The sequence below is a fragment of the Pleuronectes platessa genome, chromosome 8 (assembly GCF_947347685.1).
Source record: "Pleuronectes platessa chromosome 8, fPlePla1.1, whole genome shotgun sequence".
Classification (NCBI taxonomy): Eukaryota; Metazoa; Chordata; class Actinopteri; order Pleuronectiformes; family Pleuronectidae; genus Pleuronectes; species Pleuronectes platessa.
In genome coordinates, this window is record NC_070633.1 from 29004500 (window position 1) to 29029938 (window position 25439).

General features: G+C 44.2%; 2 protein-coding genes across 2 annotated transcripts in view; both read right to left on the reverse strand.

The window, feature by feature from the left end:
* Positions 1–370: 370 nt before the first annotated feature.
* Positions 371–13379, reverse strand: canx (calnexin). The gene is made up of 15 exons (XM_053428705.1): positions 13271–13379; positions 8107–8334; positions 7451–7524; positions 7288–7346; positions 6845–6986; positions 6682–6763; positions 6361–6553; positions 6091–6280; positions 5749–5862; positions 5488–5644; positions 5140–5355; positions 4457–4576; positions 3958–4078; positions 3795–3883; positions 371–3486 (listed from the first exon to the last, which is right to left on the reverse strand). Exons 2-15 carry the CDS (start codon positions 8329–8331, stop codon positions 3427–3429), a joined length of 1842 nt encoding a protein of 613 aa, XP_053284680.1. The 5' UTR covers positions 8332–8334; positions 13271–13379; the 3' UTR covers positions 371–3426.
* Positions 13380–14100: 721 nt separating this feature from the next.
* The window catches only part of mgat4b (alpha-1,3-mannosyl-glycoprotein 4-beta-N-acetylglucosaminyltransferase B), a gene marked incomplete at its 5' end in the record, with an annotated part of 17053 nt that continues 5714 nt past the window's right edge, over positions 14101–25439 (reverse strand). Inside the window, 9 exon segments of the mRNA XM_053428706.1 lie at positions 14101–16290; positions 16567–16679; positions 18341–18428; positions 18778–18856; positions 19054–19247; positions 20595–20702; positions 21024–21154; positions 23488–23602; positions 24730–24805. Coding sequence (XP_053284681.1) covers positions 16267–16290; positions 16567–16679; positions 18341–18428; positions 18778–18856; positions 19054–19247; positions 20595–20702; positions 21024–21154; positions 23488–23602; positions 24730–24805 — 928 coding nt within the window.

The following is a 25439-nucleotide window of genomic DNA, read 5'->3' on the forward strand; positions in this document are numbered from 1 at the left end:
CCTTATTGTGGGTTCACCAGAGCTTTGTGTACATTATACAGCCGGAATGCTCTGCTACACCAAACTGGGAGAAAACAGGAAATCCAGAATAAGTATTTCCTATATTTTAAATACATGTATTATAATTGGTAACATTTTCTGGCACCAGTATTTTATTTAATACATTTATTTGAGGGGTGTTTTGTATCAAAATACATTTTGATGTATTTTTGCCCGTAATGAACAAAACTGTGAAAAAACCTTTGGCGGTAGATTTGAGAATCTGTCAACGAGTCCACTGATAAACACACAATAAAGTCAATGTGTGAATCATCTGGATCGTCTTCACCTTCAAAGACACACGGGGGAAATAACACACGGCAGTTTCTCATTCAGTTTCCATTTTGGCCTTTTTATTCATCAAAACAAATGTTGACTTCACGTCCACACGAGGCTCCGTCCTCACAGCACTTCTACCCCAGGCTGGACCGTCTGTGCTGCGGCTGCACAGTGTGCTCAGCAGAAACACGCTGGGCCCAACAAATAGTTTAAAAACAAAGTCAACAAAACAATAAAAAGTTAATAGTTACAGAGTCACGTTAAGTCTCACCAGCAGATACAGTGTTCAGTCTATACAGTCTGTTAGCTATAGGCAGCCTCAGCTGGACACGACCAGAGAAAACAAAGAGTCGGACACAACAGGAAGAGGAAGAGGAGGGTGGCAGACGATGAATAGTGGCTGAAACATACGTTGATGATGGGAATGTAACGCTGCGTCAGATTCATCCTAAAACCGTTCACAGCACAGGGAGAAGAATGAGTGAAAGCAACAGCTCACAGCGAAAAGGTAACCACTGCAGCGTGTTGACCCGGGGAGGAGGGACAGATGAAGGTCACCTGCACCAGGGACCTCCGGGTCATCTCAAGGCCCCAAACAGGAATCAAGCAACAACCAGGAACACACACACCTCAGACTTTGAAAGTGATTCCTAACTCGTCTTTAACTGAGTCAAATGTTTCAATAGATAAACAGAAGGAAGACCTGACGTGACGTTTGGTCGAGACGGACACATCCACAGTCATGAGACTACACAAACAGACGTAGTTTTCTTTTCCACACTGACTGAATTCATATTTAAATATTTATAAGTCTGTTGATCGACGCCGTGTCGCTCCGGCTCAGTCACACGGAGGAAACCTCGTGTGATCTCATTTGCTGCTCTGCTTTTTCCTTCATCACAAAACTTCAGTTTAACAAAGACACACGATCACAGTCCAGGAGTCTGAGCTCCTGCTGCAGCTTCACACACAACGTTCATGGAATAATTAGTGTTTTTTATGCTTTGATAATAGATTTGTCCTGATGGTGGCGCTAGAGGCAAGGTCAAGAGGTCAACACAATCAGTTTTTGACACATAACACTTTTTATAAAACACTAAAATATTGCAGTCAGCAGTTTTTCAGAGTTAAATGAAGCAGAGTGGCTTGACAGCTTTGTGTGTTTGTGAGAAACGACGCTGAAGATAAAACGTTTGACGAACAAACTGGAAACGAGTTTCAGATTCAGGATTTTTCAGCTGCAACTAGAAGCTTTTTCAAACAGACCATGTGACCGACAGGAGTTTTGGTTCAGATATTTCTTCTCCTATTTTTGTGGTTAAGAACGAACTTTTCGCTCAAGTGCCGTCTCTTCAACATGGGGCTAGAATCCAGAGGTCGTGCAGCAGGTGGACGGGTGAGGGAATAAGCGCCTGAGTCTTTTCCGTTAGTGCCTTTTCTTTTCACAAGGGGTTGATGAAAGAGGGACTGGGAGTTTGTCCATCTGCCGACATCAGTGTCAGTCCAAACAAACATGACTGGGACTCAGTGAGGATGAGAAAAGGTTTAAAGACACAGCAGCTGAAAGGTTTGATGCCAAACAGGAGTTTCACTGTGAAATCTGTTGCTCTGTTTCACGATGATGCTGATGTGAAACAGATTCAGTTTTTCCTCATAACACATCGACACCAAGCAGCCAAAAGGTTTTCAACGCGAGCAGTGAAACGTCTGCCGTCACTCTTTGGACTGAGATCTAAATGAATTGTTTTTAAAGATGGAGTGTCGGGTCATAAGGGGTAGAACCCATGGACAAGCTGACTCAACCGTTTAGGGCGAGAACCGGTCTGACTCGATCTGTCTGTGACCTTGACTCCAGGTGACCTGACACCTGTGGCCTGGAACTGACAGTTTGTTCTAATCACAACACAAGCGCTTGACCTCTGACCTTCTCTGCTGCCATCAGGACAAAAACACACGTTAAAAACACTGAGGACAAAACATCCACGAACGTCTGTGACAATAACACGAGAAGAAGAAATAGTTCATGTCAGCTGGAGTGTACTCATTTCATTTCAGGAGCCATTAGCATGCGACTGCTGCAGCGGATTGAAAAGTAATGGGTGGGATGCTAACAGGCTAATTTCCAGAGTCTTGGAAGAAGAAGTTAGTTATTAACGTTATCTGTGGACTCGTTAGCAAACTGCTGGGATCAGCTGAGTAGAGGGATGAGGTTTCCATCGCTACGGACTAGCTCATGAGCTAATTAGCTAGAGCATTCAAGCTACTGCCCGGATCATGTGTTGACATCCTGTCTGCTGGTTGGTTAAAAGTCAGGACGCTAGCTGATAACATCTGTGTGTTGCTAAGAAGCTGCTGGACAGTGGTTAGAGAGTTAAAAGATAAGTTCTGTGGCTAATTAGCTGAAAGGTTAACATGCAGAGACTTCTGGTTGTTGGATAACCTGTTAGCCTGTTTAGCACCCTGATGGATGATTGGCTAGTTATCTGCCTGTCAGCAGACTGCTCTGTTAACTGTATAGATTATTGATCAGGTGTATGGGTTCAGACTTCCTGTCGTTATATTCTGACTGGTGGATTTGCAGTGGGTTAGTTAATCCTAACCGCTAACAGCTTCGATATTAGACCCAACAGGACGACGGTTGAGACCAGGCTGACGTCAGACCTGAGGTCAGACGGTTTAATTCGAGTCAGTTACCTACGTTAACTAAGGAGACTGATCAGCAAACTGTCAACAGGGTTTTAACAGGCTGTTCGGGGGGCGGGGCTTTTGCCAGCTCGTGGGTGGCGGCAGGCGGCGGCGACTCGGCAGATGGGAAGAGGAGACGTTGGCGTCGTGGGTTCGAGTCTGCTCAGGGGTTGTTAAGGAATGATGCAGGAAGTTTTAGTTAATCTTAGTTATTCTCCTTTAATCAAACTAACTCAGTCCTGCTCATACTGGAATCATCATCAGGCGTCAGTTTCTTGATTAGTTTCCTGTCGGCTTCACTGCTTCCTCGGGATCCGTTCAGGCTTCATCACCTCGGAGCAGAGGAGGATGGGGGGGATGGGGGAGGGGTGTATAAGGGGAGTAGGGGGAGGAGTCGAGGTCAGGGCTTTGGATTCAGAGACTTCAGTCTTTTCTGACCTTCTTGGTCCTCGGAGATCTCCGCAGAACATCGTCCTCCAACTTCTACAGAGGAAACAAAGACGCTCACTTCATTTCTCAAAGAACAACTGAACCGACTCAAACTAAATCTCACATCAACTCTGCCTTCAAAACTGGGTTTTATATGAACTGAAATTGATATGAAACAAAACTATAATAAGTTTTTATGTAGGGCTGCCGCAGAAGTCTGATTATAAAGATCATAAAACATGTTTGGTTCAGTTCAATAATCATCAGATCTGAAGCTGTGAAGACGTCTAAACCAGGCCCTTCAATGGAAGGTCAGGTCGTCAGCTCAGTTCTAACTCACGTGCGGCTGCTCGTCTCCTCACCTCATCTACTGAGGGGTCCTCATCTTCATCATTCTTAGCGTCCTCTTCCTCTCCCGGACTATCCTCTTTGTCGCTCTTGCCCTCTGCAGCTGAAAGAAGCAGAATCAGTCAGTTCCACAGAACGGAAACAGGTCAAGATTTCTGAAACCTCAGTCACACCAACCTGGACTGCTCTCCTCTGCCTCTTCAGCCTTCTCTTCCTGCTCCTCCTCTTCCTCCTCCTTCACATCAGGCTGAGGTTCGTCCGTCTTCTTGTATTCTGCTGGCGTCGCCGCACTCTTCTTCTGCAGAAGAAGCAAGAAATCAGTTCACTTTGACTTTACAAACGCAAATCCACAGGTCACAACGTTTAAACGTCACACATTCAACTCAAAGACAGAGAAACTGATTTTTATGATAAATGATTAAGAAGCACTGAGAAATGTCACAAATGTTCATTGCATTTTCTGAAATGTCAAATTTTTCTCATCACAATGTTCAAGAACTACCTTCTGTGAATTTTAAATAAATGTTCATTCATCGTTTTTCCATTTCCTGAACTTGTGATAAACTCATTTTAACCAAAATTGTTTTTTGTTTTGGACTTAGTCACTTCAGAGCCCGCAGCATGGTAAACCAGCCTTAGTAGTGTGTGTGTTTGTGTGTGTGTGTGTGTTAGTTACCTTGCCGGTGCAGCAGAAGATAACGATGAGGACGATCGGTAAAGCCACCGTGAGGACGTAGACGACCCAGAGCCAGGGACGCTCCTCTGCAGCGTTCATCATCTGCGTTGCCAGACCAGGCTGCAAACACAAACAACACAATGAGTCAAACACACAAAAACATTATCACAGCGATAAGAGAACAAATCCACAGAACTCAGTCTTTTATCCGAACAACTACGACATGCGAGTGTGTTCACAGGATTGAAAACAGGTTCTGAAACCTTCTTTCCTACTGTTGAATATTGTAGATATTATGAAATTTAAAATAGGTGAACTGCTCCAGCTTTGATTGAGTTGTAGTAATGGCGGTGAGGAGCAGTGTCCCTGAACGCAGCACCAGTCTGTTTCATCTGTGAACGTTAAGGATGTGTGAGTGTTGCTCAGAGACGCTTCCTCTCAGGAGGATTTCATCAGCACTGAGGTTCAAAACAAATTTCTATCACTTCGTCATAAGAAAATTGTAATTCTTTTAATATTTTGTAAAATTAAGTTTTATTTCTTATTATACAATGATATTGTATTTTTTAATAATGTGTTTGTAAACGTCGTGATTTGAATTCAGTCAGATCTACTCTCTGCTCTGTAACAGATCTTATAAAGATGATCCTGTTGAATCTGAACCCCCTTCAGCTTGAACCTACATCAGCAGCGCCCTCTGCTGCCTTCTTCAGCCCCCAGCCATCGGTGGCCCAGCGCTCGGCCGTGCTGCGGTCGTTGGATATGAAGAAGTTGTCGAAGAAGATGTCGGAGGTCATGGACCAGAGCTCGAGGCCAACAGCGTTGAAGGGACTCATCCTGAACGGGTGCAGGTCCTCAAAGAAGTCAGGGTTGGCGATCTTCCTTGGCTTCCAGACGCCCTGAGAACATCGAGGGTCAGAGGTCAGGTTCAGATCAACAACAAACACAGACTCTGGCCGGTGACCAAAGAGTCTGTAATGTGGATTCTCAGTTCAAACTGCGTCCAATGTGGGAGGGGCTAACAAGCTGACCTGGTAGTTGGGGTTGTCGATCATTGGGGGCTTCCACTTGCCCTTGTAGGCGGGGTTATCGATCACCGGACGGCTCCAGGCGCCACAGCCGGGGGCGGACTCGCAGGCGGCGTTAGGGATCTGAGGAGCCTCCCATTCACCGTCCATGTCCACATCCCTGACGGACAGGAGATACACAGACTGTTACCAGGCTGAACATGGAGAACAACACCGGCTGACTTCACCGTGGATGATCGCCACCATACGAGTGCATCAACGTACCAGTCTTCAGGTTTCACGGCTTCAGGATCTCCGATGTACTCCGGCTCGTCGTCCAACCAGCCGTCTGGTTTCACTGCGTCTTCATCTGGGACCTGAGCGGGAGCGTCCTCGTCCCTGCACGCATCACAAACACAGGATGAAGTCATGGTACCAACCAATAAGAGAAGTGATCCGTTTAATCACAGCTGTTGGTCTTCATTTTAAATGGTCAAGTGATTATCTGAACAGTTAATTGGACAAAACATTTGAAAGAATAAACAACTTAAGAACATTTGCTGGTGAACCCATGAATTCAAATAAGTGGTGCACGTGTCTCCAGGGTGACCCAGGTCATGTACTGACCAGTCCTCGGGCTTGACTGCGTCTGGGTCCTGGATCTTGGGCCTCTCGTCCCAGTCCTCGGGTTTGTGGTCTTCCGGGTCCTCGATTTCGGCGAGAGGGTTCACGGGGGGGGTCACATCTGTCAGCAGGCTGCCGCTGTTCACAACCGTCTGATCGACCAGCACCTCGAAGGTGTTGTCAGGGTTCAACACTGAGGGGGGGGCACAGGGAGCAGTCACACACCTGGACGGTCAGAGAGTGTGTGTGTGTGTGTGTGTGTGTGAAACATACCCAGTGTGTACAGGTGGGTCTTCTTGTCGGTATAGTACGTCCTCAGGTCAGAATCTGGTTTCTTAGCGTGTTTCTCTTCGTACTCTCCAGTTTTGGGGTTTTTGTGTCTGAAGATGAAGTGAAGTTTGTAATCTTCTCCACATTTGTCAGGTCCAAACATGATGGTGTACGGAGTTTTATCCACAAACTGGTCCTGGAGACACACAAACACAACGAATCAGCTTCATTAAAAGGTTTAACGGTTGAAAGTTGCAGAGAAGACGAGCAGTGAAACCATGTTGTATGTTTGTGTGTGCGTGTTTGTATGTGTGTGTGACTGACCAGGTCGAGGTCAGGAGTCTGAGTCAGCAGTTTGATGTAAGCGCCACCACAATCAATCCCTGCCTGGAAGTTCACCTCGTACCTGAACAAAGAGAAACGGAGTCAGAAACACGACCCGGAGGAAACACACAACGGATCAACACAGAGCATGTTGTGTTCTTACTGGACGATGAGGGGCTGGGTGTCGAAGGTGAAAGGTCGCAGCAGCTGGGCTGAGATGGCGTGATGCTTGGCTCTGGACTTCAGGACAAGCCCTTGGTCCCCGGGCAGTTTACTATCCTTCATCTCCTCCACCGCCCATTTACCTGTTAACACATCCACATCATTCACCATCTCCTCAATCAAGCTCATCATGTGTTAGATACGCCCCCTCACTACACACTGAATGTTGTGGACTCAAGATCCCACAATGCATCTGGAAATCTAGTGTACAACAGATGGTCGCTAACCGAGACATATGTACCATCATGCATTGCTTTCACGCTGAATGAAAGAATGAAAAAATGACAGACTTAATTCAAATAAAAACAGAAGACGGAGAAAATAAACATTTTCTATTTTATCATGTTGGAAAAGGTGTTCAAATACAACGTGTTTGTACTGTACCATCATATTTTGCGATCTCTTCATCAGTGTCTTCCTTCTTGGCTATGGACACAACCCAGCTGAAACAGACACACACACACACAGACTTCAGTGACCAACACAACTGGACGTCTCAGACGGAGTTAACTCAACAGCTGATTAAACTAATCATCAATGTGCTCACCCGTCAAGTGTCCCTCGGTCAAAAGACTCCGCGAAGAAATGTTCCCCCATCGGCTCAGGAGCTTTGTAGGTCACCTAAACACAAAGAGGTGAGAGAACTGTGTCATTTCTGGTTTCACGTTTTCTCATGTTCACAGAAGTTGTGACATCTGCTCTTATTTTCAGGTATTTAACCTCATATTCTTTGCTCAGTTAAATGTTTCTCTTTGTACCAACTTCCAGCTTAATAGCATTTCTAGAAATGTTATTAAAATTACAACTAAGTCAGGATTTCACTGGAGTCTTGTGTTTGTTTGTGTTTGTTTGTGTGCGTGTGTGTGTGGGGGGGGGGGGTTTCCAGCGTGAATGCAGGTCAGTGGATCAGCAGGTCAGTTTACTGCTCCACTATCAAAGCCACTTCCTGTTTCAGCTGGTTAATCAGTGACAGGCTGAGAAAATATCTGTAACCTCCTCAGTGAAAAGGTTTCCTCTCTGCAGAGACTCCGTTAGATTCACAGATCACTTTAAAGAAAGTCAAACACTTTGATTTACATGGAATAATACTACGATACTGGTTTTTACAACAGGTAAGACAGGGAAATGTTTAATATTCTGAAATATCATTCATCATCGAATCTGCAGACACTACGTCTCAACCGTCCAATCGTGTCGTCTTACCTTGGGTATGGGAGGAGTTGTAGGAGCAGGTGGAGCCTCATCCTGAACGTCCCCCTCTAGCTCCTCCTCGTCAGCTCCGGCCAAACCCAGATCCAGCTCGTCCTCCACGTCCACGTCATCATCCAGACCGTCCTCGACCTGGTGCTCAGCCTGAGACACGGGGGCCAAGCTGAGGCAGAGGAGGCCGGCTGCCAGAAGAACTAATAACCCAAATCTGTGATCCATGGTCTGCAGAGAGGAGGAGGAGGAGGAGGAGGAGAGGGTGAACTTTAACTGCTTTTCATCCAAACCAAGTATTTAAAAACAGACATCATGATTGACAGCTGAGACTGACTCCTGATTGGTCGAGTGCGGACGGCCTCACCCTACGATCACTACTCCACAGATGACATCACCACAAGATGGCAGTAAATCTGGGTTTTGTTCACAGAAGTTAATGAATGAATTTTTTTTATCTCTGCAGTTTTTTTCTGACAACGATTGATTGACACGCGCACGTGTCCCTGGCAGCCGTCCACCACCATGGAGACCAAGCAGCACCCACAGGACAAACAGCTTAATGGGATTACCCCCCCGAGGATTACTGCAGCACCCCACAACCCACATGGACACTCTGCACTTAAACACAGGAGTCCCTGGATACTGCAGGTTACTTATTACACACGGGGGGGGGGGGGGGGGGGGGGGTAAACAGGTAAATTAAGAACAGAGTTTAACAGTACCAATGATTAGGCGTATTCAGCATTCAGCAGCACAATAACAGCCACATGTTCTTTTTAAAGTCTTTTCTCCCGTAGAAATGTGTCTGACACGGTTTAATTTAATCATTTATCACAGAGGAATAAAAATCTTCAGAAACGATGGTTTTATATTAAATAAAAAATGGTCAGTTTTGTTGAAACATTAAAGAGAGGTTAATGCGTCGGTTTGTCTTTTTTATTCTTTAATATAAAACCATTATTTAAGTGACTAAGGAAATAACTGGCATATCCATCAGTAGCTGCTCCATATTATCATAACTCCACCATCTAAACTAGAAACTGATTGTGCAGCTCTAGAATTAACTTATTTTCAACATGTAGACATTTAGCCTCTGATCAGACTCATTTCACTACGACAGGTCTGGTTTTAAATTCACCGCTCTGAATGTGTGTGTAGCTGATGAAAATGATTCCTCTCTCCCGATTGGTTCAAACAGAGGACCTGACGCCTCACAGCAGACTGAGGCTAATCAGATTACCCCGCTGCAGGATTAGCATGCCAGGCTAACAGCAGTGCAGGTTATTGATGAGTGTGTAGCTGTTAGTTTAGCATCAAACCCGGCGACCACATGGCTTTAAAGGAATAATCTGCAGAGCCACGTGGGGACAAGACTAAAACAGCTGATACAATCCATTAATCAATCAGAGAAAACTAATACTTGGACAATCATCAGTCTATAGTTTTGAATAAATGAACAAATAAAAAAGGCTCAGTATATTGTTAAACAGACCATTGTAATTTATCAATAGAAACGGGAGGAAACAGTTTGAGCTCTTTCCAGTGGTTGATGAATCCACATCTGATGCTCTTGTGTCGAGGCCTCGGCTTTATGGCTGTTCTTCTTAAATGAGAATTTCTGTAGATTTTAATCATTTTTATTTGAAATTACTAATTATTATACATCTTATTTTTTGCTTTGAAGCACAAGTAAATTTAATTAACTGAATCAATTTAATCTAAATTACTTTTTAAAACCCTGGGGAGCTTTCAAAGGGAATCTGGTCTTTCTTACTGAGTGAAACCAGGAGAATTTAGTGTCACTCAGTCCGAGGCTGGAGGAGCTGGAGTGTGTTAATCTGCCTTCAGACCATCTGCTGCATCTGATTCACCGTCTGATAAGAGACCAGCCGAGCCCGAGGAGAACACAGAGCCTCCTGAAGAACGGCCCGGCTGCGTCACCCCACATGGGTTAAACTCATCAACTTCATTTTACCTCTATGAAAAACATCCAAGTAAATACCGTCAAATTTCTTGTTTTGCCAAAGTCCATATTCACTTCATAATGTTCATATATGTAAACATACTACAGTTTTTAATTGGCAAGAAACTTTACTTCATTTTAAAATCTATTAACACGCTAAACATCGATCGATGTCGATTTAATGTTTGAATCACAAGGACGTTCACTTGGTGCCTTTGAACTAGTGTGGAGTACTGCAGTACTTCTGGAGTACTGTAGTACTGCGCCTGAAGGTGCTGATGCTGCTATAGTAATACCATCATGACGTTAACGCAGTTTACAAACCAATCAGAGTCAAGCATAGGTAGACTCCGCCCACGTAGGTGATGATGACCTAAATTAGTGAACCCAGTTCAAACAGATCAAAGGAACAAACAAAGCTTAAGACTTTCACATCAGAAAACATCCTAAAAGATCAAAGAAATAATAGAACAGGTGAAATTTCAATCGTCCTCTTGTTTCGACTTCACTGACAAAGAAAGTTTGTTGAATTTAAAATTAAAAATATATTTTTTAATTAAAAAAGCTGTTTGTCTGTGACTGAGCAGCTTCACTCAAACTGTGGAATCAGCCTTTATCAGCCGGCTTCAGTTAACTGATCAGCGAGCAGGTTACTATTTAAACTGAAACAAACAGTGAGGTCACGTCTTGCTGTGTGAAGAGAGAAATATAAACACAGATTCACTAACTGCTCCTTTATCTCTTCACCGTGAAATGACTGTCGTCTGGTAAAAAGCAAACAAGCGGCTGGTTCATCATAAACAACAGGTCAGGATTTAACTAGTCGGTTGTCGCTGTCAGAACTTATCAGGTAGAAGAAGCTTCACTCTGCACAACCACAGTTTTGAATGATCTGATAAATCAATCAGAGTGAGACGTCTTAGTGTTTTTCTTCATATATCGATATGTGAAGCAAACACTTTATATTTTTTGAATGTTGATCTTGAGAATATTAAAAAAAGAGGCTGATAAAAATAAATATGAACTCTTCTCCAGCCGAGTTTTTTCACTGGGTCTCATCCAGAATATTTAAATGATAAATGAATTGAATAAATTCATTTTGCTGAGGCCAGATTTCAACATTCAGTCATGTGACCACAGATGAGCATCGAACTGGATCTTAATTTATCTATTTGAAAGAGTGAACTATGTGAGAATTATATCTGATAAGCAACAACAACCTTTATCATTCTGAGCTGGTTCCTCTCTTCAAATAAAGAAGGTCTTTAATGTCTCTGACAAATTGACCAACCAAGAGAAAGTTGATGTCACATCCAGTTTCACACCAAAGGAAAACTGGTGTTCAATCTGAAAGATGGAATGATCTCCAGGTAATTAGAGGCCTCTCCTTTCCAAACAAACGCCTGATGCTCACGCTGAGGGTTCGGGCCAAGAAATTTAAGTCAGTGCACAATAAGAAAGAAGCAGATTCTAAAAGTGTCCCAGGAAAACCAACAGAAAAACACTGATGAGAACTGAAAAGATGAATTGACTTCACTTGCTCTCATCTTTTCTAATGTAAAGATTTGCAGCTCATCCACATTTTCTGATTCCTTATTTCTTTAGAGAACTGGATTCATCACTGAGACGCTGTAAAGCTACAAACTGAATGAATCCTGGTTTCTGACCTTGATCAGGATGTCAAAGTGACTGAATGATGGAGTGAAGCAACATGATTCCATCTGGAGTCTGAAAACTTATAACAGACACCGAACATATCAGCTATTAATTGAAAGAACATTGTATATGTCACAGATGTAGATTAATGAGTAACTGGTGTCACATCCTCAACATTTAATAAGTCCAGAACCGAAAAATGTCTCTTCACCACCACCAACTACTGCATCAGTTTAAACTTGGTTTTATGAGAAAAAGCCTCTTGTTGGTATGAGATTAATTTAAGATTCTATTAAACAATAAGAACTAAATTACTACTACTAAATCTGAAAAATATCCTCTATTAGGAAACTGTTTCAACACTTCATTGAACAATGATGTTTAACACAAGCAGAGTATTATTATATAGGTTGATTTATGATTTACAGGCTAAACTGGGATAATTAATGCATCTTAATGACAAATTAAGGTTTAACAAATTAATGTGAATTTTAGAATGCATTTCTCTACCCAAAGGAAATACTATCTTACAATTAACAAAATATTAAACCACAAACTATTAAATGATTGAATCATCATAGACCTGCAGTTTCTGTTTCATATATTCGAGTTAGATTTTTTGTTTTGAAGATGTATATTTTATAATACTTCAACACATTTTATAGACAGAAACATACCAACAGATCCTGTGTGGATTTTATTTACTGATTCGAGCAAAAGGTTCCATCTCAAACTACAATTCTAATAATCACTGACTAATTCTCTTCTTTAGAAGATCTTAATTATTTGTGTCGTAAAATATGAATCAGACAGAAACCCAGGACTCTGGAGGACATTCATCACTAAAGGACATTTATTATATAAAAAGCTGCAGACCTGCTCACAGATCACTGACTTTCACTTAATATAAATCATGAGGTTCCAGAAGAGGCTGAAGCTGTTCATGTTAACCATCTGCCTCTCCGAGCCACAGCTGCAGAATGTGGCCAGTTTAATATCGGAGGCTCGTGTGGAAACCAGTGGTGAGCAGCCGGCCCACTGGTGGAGTTAGCATGTTCCCCGAGCCTCCATCATGAGGAGGTGATGAAACAGCTCCGTCTTCACACGGGGGAGCTCGTTAATCTCTTGACAGCAACCCCCCAGCCGCTGCACACAGCTAGCTTAGCTTCGCCTAGCTTAGCTGCGATGCTATTGCGAAACGACAGAAAGTGACGGAGCAGAGAGCAGAGAGCTGCGGCTCGTCCTCAGGAGTCAGAGGCTTCTGTCCGACAGTAAAACACGAGTCTCATGTTCAACCATTTAATTCATTAAGTGGGATTAGAGGCCGGGGGAAGCTAGCAGGCTAGCTGCCTTCACCTGAGCTTAATTAGCCTCAGTTAGCTCCAGCTAGCCTCTCGCACACGGAGCTGAACGTTTAACACTAAACACGGATATGATGAGAATCGTCAGAGTAAAGAGAGACGGAACGAAGCCACGGTCCCAGAGGCCGCTGCCCGCCGCCTCGTCCCCGGGAAAGCGACACATTATTCGGCTTGTTTCACTCACCTCCGGCTCTTGGTCTGACCGCCTGCGAACTAACCAGCACGATCACGTGGAAGGAAGAGAGCGCCGTCCCCTGCCGCTGATTGGTCAGCAACTGACGTTTCCTGTCAACTGTCAGCAGCTGATTGGTCAGAGACAAATCTCAACCCAAGCGGACAGAGCCCGCCCCCGTCCAACTCAACCTCGTGGACAGCGATGATTGGTCGATGCGTCGAGGGGGGTAGTGAGCGCTGATTGGCTGTAGTGAGGCGGATGAAAAGGAATCAGAAGTGATTGGCTGTCTGAAAGGTTGATCAGCACACTCATGTGAATGTACATTCACTTTTACAGGTTGAAGTACATTTAACCAAATAAATACAAATGTGTGTATTACATTAGAGTATTTCATTTTCTGTTATTCACCTCATTAAATTGCAGATTATCATATTTTACTTTTCACTCCACTGTACCTTCAATGTTAGATTTGACAAACAAAACAAAATGAAATAAAATGAATTATTACAAGAATAAACGTGTAATAAGACTCATTTCAAGTCGCTGTTTGTTAACAGCTCCACCAAATACAAATATTCTCTCTTACACTTCATTTAAAAGCCTTTTCCTGGCTGTAAGGAGTATTGTAAAATCCTGGTTTTAATTGTTTCCTCACTATGTGATTACTTCATCCATTTTGTGGTGAAGTCTAGATAAGCTTTCACTGTTTTCACTTCCTGTCACCTCAGTGTTATCTGTCTAAGGTGAAGATAACTTCATCCTTCACAGCGTCTTCATCAGTCTCTGACCTCCCACCTGACCCACCTGTTTCCACCCGAGCGAGCAGACACAACAAACTATCATTTCAATTTCTGTCTTTATTAACAATTCACAGATCAGACAGAAGTTTGAGATCATTTAAATAGAGTTTATCTAAAGGATACAAAAGACAAACACAAGATTATAGCAATGCATTCCAGTGCATCCTACAAAGAAAAGAGGTTTTCCTGACGCTCGGAGAAACTCAGTTCACTTCATAGTTCTGCTCGGCCTGTTTTCCATCTGAGCCCCGAGTGGAGGAATGAAGAGCGCCTTGGACAAGAAGCTGAATCTGAGTCTGAACAAAGTTTTCAAGGAATAAAAAAATAAATCACTTCCTCAAATGAACCATTTTGTTCCTGCGAATAACTTCGGTGAGAAACATGTAGAAATCATTATTATTAACCTCTAACACGTCAATGAGACTGAAACAGGAGGAAAAGATGTGAATCAGTGTTTCTGCAACAGACTGCAAAACTACAGTACAGGAGAGTACACCAGAGTACTGAAGAGTACTACAGAGTACTGCATAATACAGTTAAGCACAATGAAGTACACCAGAGTACTGTAGAATCCATTAACGTACATCGGAGTACTGTGAAGTACAGTAGAGTACAGCAATTTATAGTTAAATATTTAAAAGGAGTAGAGCAGAGTAGAGTACAGTCGAGTAGAGAACTTCAGAGGAGAGCAGAGAGTAAGTAGAGTAGAGTACAGCAGAGAGAACAGTACAGTAGAGAGCAGAGAACTTCAGAGTAGAGTATAGAAGAGAGTAGAGTAGAGTACAGCAGAGAGAACAGTACAGTAGAGAGTAGAGAACTTCAGAGTAGAGTATAGAAGAGAGTAAGTAGAGTAGAGTACAGCAGAGAGAACAGTACAGTAGAGAGCAGAGAACTTCAGAGTAGAGTATAGAAGAGAGTAGAGTAGAGTACAGCAGAGAGAACAGTACAGTAGAGAGTAGAGAACTTCAGAGTAGAGTATAGAAGAGAGTAAGTAGAGTAGAGTACAGCAGAGAGAACAGTACAGTAGAGAGCAGAGAACTTCAGAGTAGAGTATAGAAGAGAGTAAGTAGAGTAGAGTACAGCAGAGAGAACAGTACAGTAGAGAGTAGAGAACTTCAGAGTAGAGTATAGAAGAGAGTAAGTAGAGTAGAGTACAGCAGAGAGAACAGTACAGTAGAGAGCAGAGAACTTCAGAGTAGAGTATAGAAGAGAGTAAGTAGAGTAGAGTACAGCAGAGAGAACAGTACAGTGGAGAGCAGAGAACTTCAGAGTAGAGTATAGAATAGAGTAGAGTAGAAAGGTACAGAGCAGTCGTCAGTGACATGGACTGAGTTCAAATAAAAAGAGATTTTGTATCAAAGCGAATCGTCGTCTGTCGTCGTCAGTAGTTTGAAGTCACATGGTTTGAGGGGCCGAGGATTCTGGGTAATCAGCCGCTCCAGTCCGGGCTGCTTCTGTTAATCGAACACCTGCTCTTCGTCTTTAAGGCAAATCGCTCACGATGGAGGGAAAACGAGACCCGAGCAACTAGAGACGCACATCAACACACGGAGAGGTTGTTCACATGAGAGCGTCTACAGGTCTATGCATATCTGCACATACGTGTTTACTGGGGGGGGGGGGGGGGCTTTGACATTGGAAGCAGCAGCAGTATCATCATCATTCATTTTCTCCATGACAACCAGTGTTTAACATTTACCTTGTATGTATGTACACATAAATACATCAGGATTAATTACAGCTTCATCTGAGAGGATCATCTTCATCACCACCATCTTCATCATCATCCTTATCATCATCACCGTCATCTTCATCATCCTAATCATCACCATCATCTTCATCTTCATAATCCTAATCATCATCATCACCATCACCATCCTAATCATCATCATCATCACCACCATCATCATCCTAATCATCATCATCATCATCATCATCATCATCATCCTAATCACCACCATCATCATCTTCATCATCATCTTCATCATCTTCATCTTCCTCATCTTCATCATCGTCAGCCTGTCTGTGTTTTCTTGGTTTCAGTCTCTGGTCTGTTCAGCCCTGCGATGATGAGTTGTGGCCAGACGGCGGCGCTGTGGCCCCGTGGTGGAGATGCAGGACGTCATCTGACGAGGCTCCATCAGGTCATCTGAACATGGAGGTTCTGAGGTATCACAGAGGGGGGGTTGGGGGGGGGGGGGGGCTTCACTCTGCTTTCTTTATAAAGATCTGAAGAAGAGAAGAAGAGCTGATCATCTTTATATACAGTCAGTGATGGTCACAAGCATCATGTTAGTTCTCTGGACACTTGTAGAAACCCTGGAACTTCTTCCACGTCTCCTCAAACCTTTACAACCTCACTGGTGTCTGAAGAACCTGAGCTCATCTGAGCTGGAGCTCCACAGACCTGAGAACTTCAGAACTTCTGACCTGACGACACCTACAGGGACGCTCAGAACTTCTCTGACACCTGAAACCTTGTGTTGGATCTGAACATGTTCTGACCTCGCTGAGGATCACCCAGACCGGAGAGTCCGTCAGCACCGAGAGACGCATGGCCTCCAGGGGCCCGAACGTGGGGTCCACCTCCCCCTCTGCAATCCCATTCTGGAACGTTCCTGGAACACATGAAGATCAATAGATTGATGAAGCTGATGGAAGCTCAAGTTACGAGCTGGAAGTCACCGTCTTTTCTTCTTTCTGTAAAAACAACATCAGCGATTTAACCAGAGACGATTGAAGATGAAGCTAAAGGACGAAACTCAAGATTTGAATATTCATTAACATTCGTTAAATGTGTAGTTTTCACAGACTTGATCGCCCCCTGGTGGCTGGCTACAGGTATGTTTATTATAATTAATTTGATTGAACTGTAATAAGACTTATTATTTATGTTATTTTTGAATATTGAATTTTCACAGTGGAACAAACCTTCAGCCTCTCACATTGATTTTTCTTATTCATTTATTGATTTTGAGTAATTTGGGATTTAGATGTTTTTACAGGGTTGTTAAAGCTTCCATTACATTTATCCAGACTCCATTAACTGACCCCTGTGGTTGTGTGATGCTTTTGTGTTACTGTTGTGTTTGTCTCAGACGTGCTGTGGTGTTCAGTCAATGTCGGCGTCTGGTGCGACAATAATGCTTCAGAGGGATTATTGTTGTGTCTGTGATGCTTTCAGGTACGAGTGTGTGCGTAATCCCAACAACGAGCAGTGTGTGCGTGTGTGTCTGTGTGTGTTAAAGTTGAACCGAGGGTATTATCTGGTGTTATGTGGGTATTATGGTTCTGATTCAATATCCAGCAACATATACGACCGATTGAGCTTTTTCTCAGAGACGAGATCACACAGATATGAATCACTACAGAGACAGAAGATGATGTTGTGTAGTAACGTACATAAGGAGATTGGGAGGTTTGTTATATTTGATGTTGAATTAAAGACTTTTAGGGGATAAAGTAATATTTGAATGTTTCCAGCACAGTGACGGATGTGGAGGAGAAAGAAAACCCAGACTTTGCATCACTAACGTTCTTTCTGTCCTCTGACGTCCTTCTAGTCCCTCGGTCGATTGTGTCTTAACTGGCATTTTATTGTGTGTGTGTGTGTGTGGGGGGGGGGGGGGTTCTCTGCAGGTGCAGGACGTCTGAAGGCAGCGAGCAGAAATTAAGTGAAGGACAGAAACTGCATCGATCTACAGACTCATCTGAAAAATTGATGAGAGGATAAAAGAGCTGCTGGTAATTTATGAAGTCGGGTCAGAGTCGGCGTCCTGCCGGAACCTGCTCTGCTCTCGTCTCTTCACAAGGATCCAGATCAGCATGAAAGGAAGTTTCAGTTTGTTTGGTTTCAGAGAAACAAGGAGCAACAGAGAGTTCAGGAAGAAGAGAAAGGAAACGAGAGGAAGTCAGACACGGGGATGACAGACTGGATCAGGTTGATTCACAATGCCTCTGTTGAAAGTTAAATACGGCGTCTTCTACGTGTATGGATCCTCTTTCTCATCCTGACAAGTGTGTATATGCTTGTGTGTGTGTTTGTTTGTGTGTGTGTTCATGTGTATGTGTGTGTGTTATACTGTATAAAGCACACTTCGAAGTAACAAAGTAAAATCTGTTCATCAACATCGACTGTTTCTTTCAAATGATTAAATTACTCCAGTAGAAAAACAAGAATTATACTTTCTACCAAATGATTAATTTCAGTATATATATAATACAGTGATGACAGTTTAATCTGATTAAAATCATTAACACCACTGAAGGTGTGTCTCACCTATTCTGATAAATCCGTCTTCTGTCCGGTGATACTTTGGTGTTTTCTCCCTCCCGTCCGTCAAGGCCTCTTTGTCTGCCTGAATATTCTGGAAAACACACACACACACACAGACACACACACAGACACACAGACACACACACACACACACACACACAGACACACAGACACAGACAGACACACACACACACACACACACACACACACACACACACACACACACACACACACAATCAGCTCTTTTGTGAATTATCAAGTTTGAATAATCTCAGGTTTCTTTCACACCTTCAGCCTTTGAGTTCAGTCTGAACCTAAATCTCAGGTGTAGTACTGTGGTACAGAAAGACTCCCCCCCCCCCCCCCCCCCCCCCCCCGTGAACCTTGAGCATGTACAGAGCAGCTGGGACTGGTGACTGACTCTGGATCAGTAAACTCACGTCGAAGGGCAGAACCTCCACTGACACGTTGAACAGTTTGTCTCCTGGATGCTCGATGTTTCCGCTTCGAAAGAAAAACCTGGAGGAGAAAGACGAATGAACGTCACGGGGACATTAGAATATTCAGAGCAGCATCATCACCGGTCAAACCGTCTGATCATGTGACTTCTGATTTGACCTTGCGACCCGTTGGACTGGACGGAGTAAGCCCCCTACTGTTCAGCCCTGGTCTGTACAGTCAGCCCCCCCCCCCCCGGCTCCCTTCATGGTACGAACCTCTCTATGCGAACAGGTGTGAAGAATCGTATCCGTATGAAATCGGCCGCGACAGGTGTGAAGGCCCAGAAGAAGTCCTCCCCCAGGTAGGCCTTCTCCAGGGTGAAGTGCTGGTAGGTCTTCAGGCTGGTGGTCACCTCGGCCAGCGGGTTGGCGTGACCCTTGTGCAGGGTCTGTTTCCCAAAGTCCTTATCCTGGAAAAAACAGGTGCAAGTCTTTCAAACCTGGTTCTGATTCAAAGAAGTGGAGGCAGAAAGATTTGTGTTTGATTCTGTGTCAACAGAAAACACTGTTCAAGTTAGAGATGACTCCCGATTGGTCGAGACTCTGTAGCAGCTTGACCTCCATACGTCGTCTCCTCCTCTTCTTCACTTATCTTTTCTTCAAGGTAACATCAAAACATTTACGAGCAGAATCTGTCTGAAGATTTCATGGATATTGTTTCATTTGTATTTGAAGCATAAAAGTAAAAGGACTTATTATGCTGATCAGAGACGTGTTATTATATATTTCACACGGTTTTTTTCACGTTTCTCTCACATTAGCACAAATCTCTCGACTCCACAGAAGAAGAAATCCACTTCCTCTCTGGTTCAGTTTAACTTACATTAAAAAAAATGTTTATAACTTTCACTAAACTGCAGTGAACATTTAGCCTGGAGGGTAATCGTTGTGTTATCCATCTACGTGTCATGAGGGTTATAACCCTTCAATCTGCACATGGAGGAGCTGCTGGTCCAGGATGAAGGATCAAAATCTGATGATTGGACTGGACGCGCCATCGCTCTGAGGCAGGAGGCGGAGCTGCAGGCAGGAGGCGGAGCTGCAGGCAGGAGGCGGAGCTGCAGAGGCTTCATCTTCATCTCTTCACTGACCTCAGCTGAACCTCGTCCTGCTTCAAACCCACTGAACTCTCCCACTGACTCTGCTGCCACTGAACGCCTCCCACCCAGTCACTCATGTGTCTGGAGAGACAGAGAGTTACTCTGACTGACGTCCACAAGAACCGATGTTAGATATATTATGAGAAACGTCATCGACTGCAAACTGGTTGATATCGAACAGTGGTGCAAACTACAGCCTAATGGTGAGTTCAGGGGCCGATACTAAAATACGGGAGTAAAACATTTTCTAAACCAACATCAGCTGACGAAGACGTCCACTTGGAAACACGAGGAGGTTCCAGATCTTCTGGTGATGAGGGCCGACCCCGGTGTGGATGAGCTGTAAAAAACACTGATCTGCTCTACAGGCTCCGCCCCTGCTGCTCTACAGGCTCCGCCCCTGCTGCTCTACAGGCTCCGCCCCTCGCCTGGATGTTCCCACATGTTCCTGTTTGAACAAGTCGGACCGACAACCTGCTGCTCCACAAACACCAACTACACAACTGTTCAGATATCACTTACAAGAAATGTCTTCATCGTAAAATGTGATTATTTAAACGATGGACATGCTCTTGGTCCCCATAAGACTTCACGTCCCTGTAATGTGTGAATAAATGTAGGTCCCCACAACGTGAGGAGAACATGGAGCACACGCACCTTGAGCTTCTGTATCTTCCCGGCCAGAGACGAGTGTGTGCCGACGTGTTGGAAGAGCGACGGCTTGAAGCGGATCCTCAGGTTCGCCTTCTGTCGGTCGCAGTGTTTCTGAAGAGACACACGTTTGATTATTAAAGACAAATATGATTCCATCTTTGAGTCAAAGCACACGTCTGAGTCACTGGGTCCCTGTTACTTTAAAGCAGCTCATCACATCCACCAACAGGGGGAGCAGCTGAGCTAATCTCAGTTTTGTGATGGGATTAATAACACAGACATACAACCAATAAAACATAGATGGATGGATTATAAAAAACTATATCTATAAAAAACGTATATAATCAAGATGGTATAAAAACATAAAACGTATCGGATGGTATATAAATCCAAAGTACAGTATATATATGGTGTTGCATGGAGGTCCCTCACCGCGTCCTTCTCTGGGTTGCACACTTTGACCCACATGATGTGGTCCAGCAGCCAGTCGATGGGCTTGTCCTTGTAGAACATGAGCATGAACTCGACGATGAGCGACAGGTCCAACGACTTGAACATCTTTCCTGTCACAGAACGAGAGTTCAGTTCAGCTTCTGCCTCGAACTCTTCGACCTCACTGAGATTCACATGAAGACTCAACCACAGAGTCGTTAAAGTGCTCAAAGCACTTCAAAAGAAGCACGTTAATTAGTGAGAGGCTGCTGGTTCAAATCCCAGAGCAGCAGAGGAACCTGTGGACGAGGAGAGAGGACGACAGTCCTGGAAGAAGTTCTCCTGAGGGGGCAAGAACGGTTTAGAAAGTTTGTTCTGAAACTTTTATTACATTTTCTTGAGTAACAGTTTGAGAGAAGTCGAGGTTTTATAATATTTTATTTAATTTGTAGAATACTTAGTGTTTTTTCTGTGAATCTGTTCTGAGCGACTGCAGATGAAGAATACAAAAACAAGCCTGATTGGTTTGGACGTTTCAGCCTCTCGGGGGTCGGACCCCCCCCCCCCCCAGATGTAAACGAGGCCGGACTGAACTAAACTTAGCCTCTGTCTAAATGTGAACTGTTGAAATTCAGAGCAGCCCCTGGAGCTCTGTCCTCCGTCTGATTTAATTCAGTGACTCAGCTTCGCTCTGATGAATTGATTAAAGCAGCAGCTCCTCGCCGACGACCGCAGGGTCAGAGAGGACTCACGAGGTCAAAAACGAGGACCTGAGGGAAGACAGGGAGAGGGAGGAGGAGGGGGGGGAGAGGAGGAGGAGGAGGAGGAGGAGGAGACGAAAACTGAAAAAACAAATCAGCATCGGAACCGGGACTCTGCTGCTGCCGGGAGAACGACCGGCTTCACGCTGCCAAAATGTTTCAGCTGAATAAGGTCAAGCTTCTTCTCCACAGGTGAAGAACCAGCTCACACCCAAAGAGCCTGAAGGAGAAGAATCACAGGTCGTTCCTTCCTGCAGCAGAAAGTAAAACCAGCTCTGCTCCCAGTACAACTACACACATTAACTGGACCTCTGCACTTTAACACAAGTTCGGTTTTAAACTGTGCAATATTCTTTTCTGTCCCTGAAACTCAGCGGCTCATGTGCATTTCAAGCTGCACTGAAGTGAGTCTAATTTGGATATTCACTGTGATCTGGAGTGAATCTCTGTTGAATATCCAACGTGAGACTCACTACGTTCCTCAGGAGGAGTCGCAGGTTCTCGTTGATTATTCCAGTTTCTAGGATTCAAACTCTTCATGTGGAACTCGAGTCTTTACGAGAAGTGAAACCAGAGGAGAGAAGACGGACGTATAACCGTGTTAAGACAGACAGGCCGTCTCCACAGGGACGAGATGGAGTGTGAGAGATGTGAGAGTTCGATCCTGTGAGTGACGGCCAATTAGATCAGGAGACACTGAGAGTGAGACTCCACTATATCGGTGTAAATACAGTGTTTAGTTTTAAATCCTGGGACTTTGCCCTTTTAAAACCAATTTAAAGACTTTAATCAAAGTTTAACGCTTCAGTTGAGTCTGAGAAATCAAATGAATCAGCCTGGTTCAGTCTGTGATCAGTGAGTCGCTCCCTGAAGGCTCCGCTGGCATTATAACACACATAATGACATAATGGATTGTTTTCTCCACTGCTGTTAGTTTCATCAATAATTCACTTTTAAAAGGTTTAATTGCTTTTCACGGAGGAAGCGGCGCCTCGAGGCCGAGACGGAGTCGACGACTCAGTTTCACAAACAGCTTCTGATTTCAACTGGAAACACAGAAGTTCAGTCAGAGCCGAGTGAATCAACTGATCCCACAAGCTTTCATTGGTTTTTAACTTTTATTAAAGACTCACTCACTCAAATAATATTCTCTATTACACATTCAACACCTGCAACATCCAATGAACATTTAATTAGTTTTAAATTCATAGAAACTAGATAAAAGATCCTCACGTCGCAAATGTTTTGCAACACTTCCTGTGAGGTATTGAAAATGAAAGCACCTCTGTGGTGGTCTGTGATCTGAGTCAAACTGAAGCGTGGCTCGGTTCATTGGCCGAGTGAAAACACCTTTCAGCTCGGAGAACGTCTCCAGAGTCTGAGATCAACAGGAGCTCAGGGAACATTTGTTTATAGATCACAGGTGATCAGCCTCGTGTTCTAACTCAACACGACCACAGTCTGCAGGTCCAGCTCCATCCCCACAGACAGAAACCAGATGAGACGCAGGTGGAAGCTTCAGGGAATCTGCTCCTCACGACTTATCACATGATCCAACACAGAACGTCTCTGATTGGCTGAGCGACCGCTAACCATTGTCTCTCTGAAAGCTTCAGATTCAGACCAGCTCTGACATTGCTGAGGTCAATTATGATCCATGAGGAGGAAAATACATAAACACACTGATGGAGCTGGTGACTCACCGATGAAGCCGAGCTGAGAGAACTCCAGGATCATCCACTCGTCTGACGGCTGCTGCAACGCAAAGTTCTTCATGGTGGTGAAGAAGTTGGGACGAGCGACTATGTCGTCCTCTAGCTGAGAGAGAGAGAGAGAGAGAGAGAGAGACAGAGAGAGAGAGAGAGAGAGAGAGAGAGAGAGAGAGAGAGAGAGAGAGAGACCATGAGAAACATCTAATTTCATCATCCTGTTTTTACTCTTTCTTGTTATTATTCCTGTAAACGTTCACATGAGAAACACAAACTCCAGAAACTGTCTGAAAACAGCTCATGTGACCAGAGAGAGAAAGTTTTGGTCTTCAGAGTCGTGTTCCTCTTTCTGGAGCACAAACTTCTTCTTCTCTTACTCCAGTAGGAAGAACTATGAATCCGTTTAAAACAGGTTGAATACAACAGGTCAACTCTGTGGTTCTGTCATCTCTATGCTCCACTTGTGTCCCTGCAGGATCCACCTCCTCAACGCAGAGCAAGAGACGCTGTTCAGAGCGAGTTGAGTTCCTGTCAGAATGTTCAGTGAACAGCCGCTGAACCACCGCGCCGCCAGCAGAGGAGATGACGGGAGATTCCTCCACCTCTGGAAAACATCCAGAAACACAACGCAGATCCACGTCAAGAGGAAGAAGAGGAAGTTCAGCAGCTCCTTGTTCAGCTCACGCTCCTTCAAGCTCGTTCGCTCTTCAAAGAGAGATTTGCATTTATCTGATTTAATTATCAGATGAAAACAATAATGATCTCAGTATTGATTTTCCCCTCGTCACTGCTCTGGGTCGGAGGTTTGAGGACGAGTCAGTTCATTCCGACCCAGTGTCATCAGCTCCAGCGTTACATCACTCCACTCGTCCCTCTCTCCTGCTTCCTGTCTTCACTCCACATCCTGCGTTTCTTCATCTCTCCATCCACAGGCTGAGGTCGTGTTTGTCAACTTGTTAAAGGTTCAGAGTCTTATCAACATGAGGAGGAAACAGAAACGCTTCATTTTAACCATGAAATCTAAATAAAAGGTTTTATGGCAGCATGAAAATCTGCAAATGTAAATATAAATAATAAAAATATGATCTTTATATATTTTCTGACAGACTGTAAATAAAGATGTTTGACAAAAAGTCAAGCCAAAATGTCTCAGTCGCCCCCTGGTGGCTGGCAGCAGTACACGTCATAGACTTCCTTCCTGTTTAAAACCTTTGAAACTTTAATTTGAAGCTTTACCTGAACATAGTAAGTTCCTTTAGTCTGAGCGTACATCATCAGGAAACAGTAGTCCAGGTTCTGCTTCGTCCTCCACCTGACGAAGAGGAGCAGGAGGAGGAGGAGGAGGAGGAGGAGGAAGAAGAGGAGGAGGAGGAGGAGGAGGAGGAGGAGGAGGAAGAAGAGGAGGAGGAGGAGGAGAAGGAGGAGGAGGAGGAAGAGGAGGAGGAAGAGGAGGAGGAGGAAGAGGAGGAGGAGGAAGAGGAAGAGGAAGAGGAGGAGGAGGACGAGGAAGAGGAGGAGGAGGAGGAGGAGGAAGAGGAGGAGGAGGAAGAGGAGGACGAGGAAGAGGAAGAGGAGGAGGAGGAGGAAGAAGAGGAAGGAGACAGAATGTTATCATAATTTGCAGCTGACGCTCGTGTGATTTCAACGCTCCATAAATTTCCAGCAGCTCCAGAAACAACACTGAACAATCAGCGGTGAATTGAATCAGTGTGTTTACAGATGAGCTTTGGTAAACAGCAGAGCAAACACACACACACACACACACACGCACACACACACACACACACACACACACACACACACACAATGTTTTTTCAGCTGCACTCCACACGTTCTCTCACCCTGAACCTTCAGACTTTTCATAATCTAAATTCTCTCTGTTTATACAGATTAAAAGAAACGAGCCTCCACGACCTTTGACCCTGACACCAGAGAACGACCTGAGT

Excerpts from the sequence above, each read along its gene's own strand:
- canx (XM_053428705.1), bottom strand. The coding sequence starts at position 8,331 with ATGGATCACAGATTTGGGTTATTAGTTCTTCTGGCAGCCGGCCTCCTC. Across the intron at positions 7,525-8,106 it reads CAACTCCTCCCATACCCAAG|GTGACCTACAAAGCTCCTGA; the intron begins GTAAGACGACAC and ends CTTTGTGTTTAG. Across the intron at positions 5,356-5,487 it reads TCGACAACCCCAACTACCAG|GGCGTCTGGAAGCCAAGGAA; the intron begins GTCAGCTTGTTA and ends CGATGTTCTCAG.